This window comes from Vigna umbellata, chromosome 4 (assembly GCF_029865625.1).
Source record: "Vigna umbellata cultivar VRB3 chromosome 4, Vumbellata_1.0, whole genome shotgun sequence".
In the NCBI taxonomy this organism is placed as follows: Eukaryota; Viridiplantae; Streptophyta; class Magnoliopsida; order Fabales; family Fabaceae; genus Vigna; species Vigna umbellata.
Genome location: NC_142168.1, coordinates 57,977,700 through 57,985,342, shown reverse-complemented (window position 1 = coordinate 57,985,342; position 7,643 = coordinate 57,977,700). Strand labels below are relative to the sequence as shown.

General features: G+C 37.1%; 2 protein-coding genes across 2 annotated transcripts; one reads left to right on the top strand and one right to left on the bottom strand.

The window, feature by feature from the left end:
* Window positions 1–1,334: 1,334 nt before the first annotated feature.
* Window positions 1,335–1,664, bottom strand: LOC148200666 (uncharacterized). Its single transcript, XM_088113027.1, has one exon. The coding sequence runs from the start codon at window positions 1,662–1,664 to the stop codon at window positions 1,335–1,337; it is 330 nt and encodes a 109-aa protein (XP_087969153.1).
* A 3,049-nt stretch (window positions 1,665–4,713) lies between these two features.
* LOC148200665 (uncharacterized) lies at window positions 4,714–5,178 on the top strand. Its single transcript, XM_088113026.1, has one exon. The coding sequence runs from the start codon at window positions 4,714–4,716 to the stop codon at window positions 5,176–5,178; it is 465 nt and encodes a 154-aa protein (XP_087969152.1).
* The last annotated feature ends 2,465 nt before the right edge of the window (window positions 5,179–7,643 follow it).

The window sequence follows — 7,643 nt, the reverse complement described above, 5'->3', positions numbered from 1 at the left end:
CGTACTCCACTTCTTCACTCTAAATCACCTTCTCGGCCTTCCATTTTCTGCATCATCAATCACCCAACATTTGCCTCCTGTGCTCCACGTGACCATGCTTATCCAGCTCCTACCTACCACCTCTACATTCTAATCTCTTTCATTCTTAAATCAATAAAGGAAAAAAAATATTAGCTAACATTCAGCCACCAATTGCCTTGACACGTCCCATCTCCTAGACTTTTTCTCCAAACATTAATCACGGTGCCTTTTTCCAAATTAAATCACTTTTTCTCCTCTACTCCACGTAACCTTGTGCTTCCAAAGAAAAGGAATGAATTGGACTTGCTTCTACCATGTAAACCGTGCCTCCCATCCATTCTCCGTGCACATCATTCTCTCCCTCTCGGTCACTGCTCCAAATTTAATCAGCCGCTTGTTTTCCTCCCTTCAATGCTTCCAACCGTGCACAGCGTCTCTTCCAGCACAGCAAAAATGAAATTTGCTTCTTCAAAAATGCGTAACAGTAAAAAGAGAGTAACAAAGACTGATGAAGCAAAAGTGAACTTCCGTGATGATGAGCATTGAAAGACTGATGAAGAGTTAACAAAGATCAATTAAAACAAAATGCTTCTTTCATTCTAAAAATTTGTAACAACGTGAATATCTCCCCAGCTCTCCATTCCCGAAAACTTCCAGGCACAAGCCTAAAAGCCAAAAACCGCGAGAGCCCCCCCGGGAGTGAGTGGCGGCTGTGTCCTTTCTAAGGACGTGTGTCCTTTTTCTAGGGTAGGGTCCACACAAAATAAAACCCTAGGATGCCAAGTCATTAATTTCTAATTTTGGGTCTAATCTAATTTACCAAAAATTGACCCAAAATATAAGAGTTGATACAGAAATTCTAAACTACTGAATTATAATTTAATTAATTTCTAAAATGTCTGTGTGGAGAGTCTTGAATTTATTTGGCATTCTTCCTGATGTCCCAAAATGTATTTCCGAAATTTTCCTGCAATCCAAAATGCATTTAATCAGCTCAAATATTCCAAATTAATTAAAATAAAAATTTCCGATCAAATTGAGCACAATTAGAAAAAATGGGAAAATACTAGACAATTAAGTACAATTCCCTGGTTTATTTAAGTGCAATAAACTGAATATAATTCAAGAAATAACGACTCATCAGCAGCTTTATCAGGTAGACTAGTCGCTGATAGAACTTCATTTGTTGTTTTAAGACAAGTCTGCTTTTCTTGAATTGGTTGCCCAGCTTCAAAAACGTTAAAAGTTACCTCTCTCTTGGTCCTTCAATGTTAAAACTCCATCATCTACATGAATGACAACCTTAGCTGTCTTCATGAATGGTCATCGAGGATGAGTGATACCTCAGCATTTTCCTCCATCTCCATCACTACAAAGTCTACCGGAAATTGGAGTTTATCAATCTTCACCACCACATCTTCTACCACTCCATAAGGGTATTTGACGGACCTATCTACCAACTGAAGCATCATTCTTGTTGGTTTGACTTCAAGATCACCAATCTTTTTAAGCATATATAGGGGCATCAGGTTGATGCTAGCCCCTAAATCAATAAGAGTCTTCCCTATATCATGGTTTCCAATGGTACAAGGAATGGTGAAACTCCCCGGATCTTTAAATTTTGGAGGGAGAGTCTTCTGCATAATAGCACTGCAATTGCCCTGCACTTAAATTGTTTCCTCATCTAGATATTTCTTCTTCTTATTGAGGAGTTGCTTCATGTGCTTCGCATAAGCAGGAATTTGCTACAGTGCTTCAGTCAAGGGCATAGTTATCTCCAATTGCTTGAAGATCTCCATGAAACGCCCAAATTGTTTCTCTTTTTCAGTCTTTGAAAAGCTTTTTGGATAAGGAAGGGGCTTCTCAATTATTTTCTCTTTTTTTGTCTCATCCTTTTCTCCTTTCTTTTTCCTCTCATCTTTCTCAACTCCTTTTCTCTCAGCATCTCCTTTCCTCTCTTTATTCATCTCTTCTTTTTCACTTGACTCAGCTTTTTCTTTTCTCTCAACTTTTCTCTCATCTAGCATCGTGCCACTTCTAGTCATAATGGCATTGCACTCCTCCTTAGGTTAACTTCAGTATTAGCCCCAAAAATCTTGTTAGGAATTGCCTCCAACTTCTTAGCTAATTGACCAACCTGTATCTCCAAATTTCTAATGGCAGCTTCAGTGTTTTTGTGATTGGAGATTGACACTTGCATGAACTGTTGGAGTGTCTCCTCTAGCTTTGTAGTCCTGTCAAATAAGTAGGGTTGTGGTTGCCATTGTTGTTGTGGTGGTCTATTAAATTGTCCAGCTTGCCCTTGACCCATGCTTGGGTGAGGTTTCCACCTTTGGTTGTAGTTACCTTGGCGGCCCTGATTACCCATAAAATTGACTTCTTCTTGGGTAATAGCTTGCATAGCGCATTGACCATTAATATGATCACCACTACACAACTCACAAAGTTGCTATTGAACTTGTGACACGTTCTGTAACTCCCTTGGCAATAAAGAGATTTTCTTCATTAGAGTCTCCAGTTCTTGTGTCATAATCTTATTTTGTGCCAGCAGAGCATCTTCAAATTGTAATTGTAGAACTCCTTTTTGTTCAAGTTGAGTTCTTTCACTATGCATCTCATTATGATTTGTAGTCATATTTTCAATCAAATCATAAGCTTCCTCTGGAGTCTTGCACTTGATATTACCTCCACCTAAGGCATCTAACCTCAATTTAGTTTGTCAGCTTAGACCTCCAAGGAATAAAATGACTATTGTAGGTTCATCAAAACCATGAGTGGGCGTCTTTCTCAACAAGCCTTTAAATCGGTCCATGCTTGACCTAATGTTTCATCCCTACACTACCTGAAAGAAGAAATTTCCTGCTTACCTTTGTTTACTTTTGAATGTGGGGAGTATTTGTTCAGAAACTTTGCAACCACGACTTCCCACTCATTAAAGTTGTTCTCTGGAAAAGTGTTCAACCACATCTTAGCATTGCCTCCCAAAGAGAAAGGGAACAAGCTAAGTTTAATAGCTTCATCTGGCACGTCATTGATCTTCACAATATTGCATATTTCATTGAATGTGGTCATATTCTCATATGGATTTTCATGTGATAATCCATTGAATTGGTTGCTCTTTACTAGTTGAATCAAAACAGGCTTCATCTCCATATTTGTAGCATTAACCCTTGGCCTTGAAATGCTATTAAAATGATGAGGGCCAATAACTATTGCATAATCTGCCAGGGTACGTCTACCATTCTGATCTTCAGCCATATTTTCTATTTCCTGGTCAGATCTTTGAGGTGAAGGTTGTAAAAGAGTCTTAGGAGAACGGAAAAGTTCTCTAGACGTCCTGTTTCTCCTTTTTCTTCTACTGTTGTCCATACCTACAAGAAGAGGTTAAGAGACTTTTGTGCTGCTAGTCCGAATTGTACCATGCATACACTAGAGAACAAAATACTAGAGCACCTAATTAGCACTAACAGATAGAAAAGATAAAATAAAAATTAAAGATAAAAAGATAAAAAGATAAAAAATAAAATATAAAAAAAATAAAAAAAAAAGATAAAATTAAAGATAAAGTCTAATCGGTTAAGAATCACAAAAAAAGTATAGTTTAAACCACGAGTCCTCGACAATGACGCCAAAAACTTGTTAACAACATTTTTGCATAAAGAAGAATTCTTACATACATGAGAGGAAACTTGGTGAAATACAACCCCAACAACATATTCATTTCATATTAAACAACATTCGTTCATCACTATGTTATTTTGCTATTGATCAAATTGTATTCATATTTAATTTTTTGTCTTTGCATCTGAAACCAATAATCTCGTTTTCTTGAAGTCTTAATTAATCGAATTATCACACGACTGTCTAGTGCCGAGAGTCCTTTGGGATTCGATACTTGGTCCTACCATTTTATATTACTTGTGCAATTCGATACACTTGCCAATTCATCAACAAGTTTTTGGCGTCATTGTCGGGGATAAAAAATGTTGTTAATGGTTTAAACTATTCTATTTTGTGATTCATGATTAACTTTGAATTTGTTTTTGTTTTTAATTTTTGTCGTAATTTTAATTTGTGTTTAGTGTCGTTTTTCTTTGTTTTTGTGCTAACAAAGTTTTCTAGGGTTTTGTGTTAATTGCTTACAAGATGCAATTCAGACAAGGTAATGTCAACCACAGGTGGAAACCTCACCCAAATATGGGACCAAGTCAATATGGACAAGCTGCCGGACAACAATAATGGCAGCAACAACCCTCTCTATCAGAAAGAATGGCTAAGATGGATGACACACTTCAACTGCTGACATCTAATTCTCATCATAAAAGTACTGAAGTAGCATTCAAAAGAATAGAGAGGCATCTCGGTCACATAATTCAGAAGCTGGAGCATTTTGGGGGTAATATGAAAGTAAACCCTAGAGAGGAGTGCAAAGTTGTTGTTATTAGAAGTGGCAGAATTGTAGATTAGAGAAAAATAGAGAGAAAAGAAAAAGAGAGTGAGAGTGAAAAATAAAAAGATGAAAAAAAGAAAGAAAAAGAAGAGAGTGAGAGAAAAGAAAAAGAGAAAGAGAGGGAAGAAAAGAAAAAAAAAAGACGAAGAGGATGAGCGAAAAAAGAAAGATTTGCATGAAAAACTCCTTCCTTACCCAAAGAATTATTCTAGGAAAGAAAAAAAAAACAATTTGAGCATTTCATGGAGATTTTCAAGAAATTGGAGATTAACATACCTTTCTCCGAAGCTCTGCAACAAATGCCCTCATATGCTAAATTTCTGAAGGAACTCCTCACTAAGAAAAGGAAGTACATTGAAGAGGAAACCATTGAAGTTCAAGGAAATTGCAGTGCTATCATACAAAAGCTTCTACCCCCCAAGTTGAAAGATCCAAGAAGCTTCACTCTTCCTTGCACTATAAGGAATATCTCTGTTGGAAAAGCTCTAATTGATTTGGGAGCCAGTATCAATCTCATGCCACTCTCCATGTTTGAAAAGATTGAAGGTTTGGAACTCAAGCCTACTCGGATGACTCTTCAATTAGCAGATAGATCTTTGAAATATCCTTATGGGGTAGCTGAAGATGTGATTGTGAAGGTAGACAAATTTCTGTTTCTTGTGGATTTTGTTATCATGGAGATGGAGGAGGATGTTGATAACGGTTGAAAATACCGTTATTTGTGATATAATTTTGATACTAAATCCACCCTTTTCTGCTTAGAAACTTGCTTGGAATCATGTTTTTATGTTAAGTTTTGCGAATAAGAGAGTTGAGGTTGAATTCAATGATTTTATGACTAATTCTCCTTGTTTTGATATAAAATGAAATAATATGCAAAGCAGGGATGACGTGCTAAGGAGATGGATCTCAGAAAGGCCTGGAAAAGCACCAGAAGGGAGGGATGCTCGAAGCTTGGGCGCCCTTTTAGGAGGGTTCAGCGCAGAAGAGTGCCGCTCACCGCCCGGGCGCCCCTTTTGGGACGCTTGAGCGCCAGCAGCACGAAGCTTGAGCGTCACCTGGAAGGCTTGGTGATAACAGTTGAAAACTGTTATTTTTAGACTTAATTTTGACCTCAAAGAGAACCTTTATGACTTAGAAACTAGCTAGTAATCATGCTTTTGCTTATGTTTTGGAAATTAAAGAGTTGGATGGGTTTTATGCTTGGTTTTCCTTGTTTTTGCAGGTTTTAAGACGAATTGAATGGAAGAAGTGAAGTAGCCATAAGTTGGAGTCAGAAAAGGAAGAAAAAGTACATAAAAGAAGAGCTGTAAGTACCGCTCAACAAAAATTACCGCTGAGCGACACTTTGAAGTCCCGTAGTCACCGCTACGGGGAAAAACTGCAACTAAGCGTCAAATAGAAGAACCACACTTACCGTTGAGCTCCATTTTAATGGGCCTTGGGCCACTTTTCTGTAATCTTTAGGAGTCTATATAAGGTTTTAGTCGACCTAGGGTTAGTATCTTTTGGTAGAACGAAGCAAAATCACACTTTCTTCACCCCTTGGAGAAGGAATTTTGGATGCTTAAGCTCCACTCTTCAAATTCTAGGGTTTTATCTTTCATTCTTTCATTATTTTTCATCTAGTTTCGCCATGATTATGGTGAACTAAACCTTCATTAGTGTTGGGGAATCAGTGTAATCCTTTGAAACTCTCATGTATTGAAATGGTTCTTTAATCCATATGCTTTCTTTCATTAATTGTTAGTGTTTTTCTTCTATACTGTTGATAACAATTGAAAAACTGTTATTTTCATGCTTAAAATTGATACTAAAAGTAACCTTTAACACTTAGAAACTAGCATGGAATCATGCTTTTGTTTATATTTTTGGAAATAAGAGAGTTGGACAGGTTTATGCTTGATTTCAATGTTTTATGCAGGTTTTAAGGTGAATTTAATGAAAGAAGTGAAGAAGGATAGAGATGGAATCAGAAAAGAACTCAAAAAGTGCAAAAGAAGAGAAGCTGCAAGTATCGCTCAGCATCATTTTACCGCTGAGCGGCACTAATGAACACCCGTTGGCTCCGCTGAAGGGTGAAAGTGCAACTAAGGGGAAGAATTCAACACACACACTTACCGTTGAGCGGTAGTTTACCGCTGAGCGCCATTATTTTGGGCTTAGGCCCACTTTTCTATAATATTTCGAATAGTATATAAGCTTTAGGACTTCCTAGAGTTTGTATCTTTGGCTGGAGACGAAGCAAACACTCACTTTTCCACCCCTTGGAGGAAGATCTTGGATGCTCAGGCTACCTACTCATCTTTCTAGGGTTCTATCTTTCATTCTTTCATTATTATTCATCTAGTTTCATCATGAATATGGTGAACTAAACTTTGTATTGTTGTTGGGGAATCAATGTAATCTTTTGAAGCTCTCATATATGGAACTTGTGTTTAAACATCTTATTTGAGATACATGCTTTCTTTCATCATTAGTTAGGGTTTTTCCTCTTTGCTCAAAGCATGCATCGTTTAACTCATTCAATGTCATGATTATTGGTTTTGTCGATATGGGAACGTACGGGGAAATCTAGATCCAGGGAAATTCTCCCAATAGCATATTGCCTAGACATAGGAATATGAGGGTTGGTTGCCTTTAAGCTTCTGTGCTTCAAAATTAATTATTAGGGATGCTAGGAATTGTATGAACTCGTAATTAAGGATAAGCCTTCTTGCAAGGTGATTTAGAGAGTGGCATTAACATTGATGAAAATAATGATGAATTCCTAAAGTACATGAGAGTGGATAAGATGAAATTGATTACCCCAACAACATACTCATCCATCTAATTCGTTCAAGTGTTTGTGTTCATCTTTTCCATTGATCAAAACTCATGCATACATGTTTACTTATTGTCTTTTGCATTTAAAACCTCAAGAATTTGTTCACAAGTCTTAAATAATCAACAAATCATATAACTAACTAGGCCGTGAGTATTTTGGGAGAACAGTACTTGGTCTTACCGAGTTTATTACTTGATACGATTCGGTCACACTTGCCGAGGGTTAAACAAGTTTTTGGCGCCGTTTTTCGGTGTTCATAAATTTGTCATCAACTGTATGCATGCTTTGTTTAACTCATTCAATTGCATGATCATTGATTTTATTTGTATGAACACATATAGATAA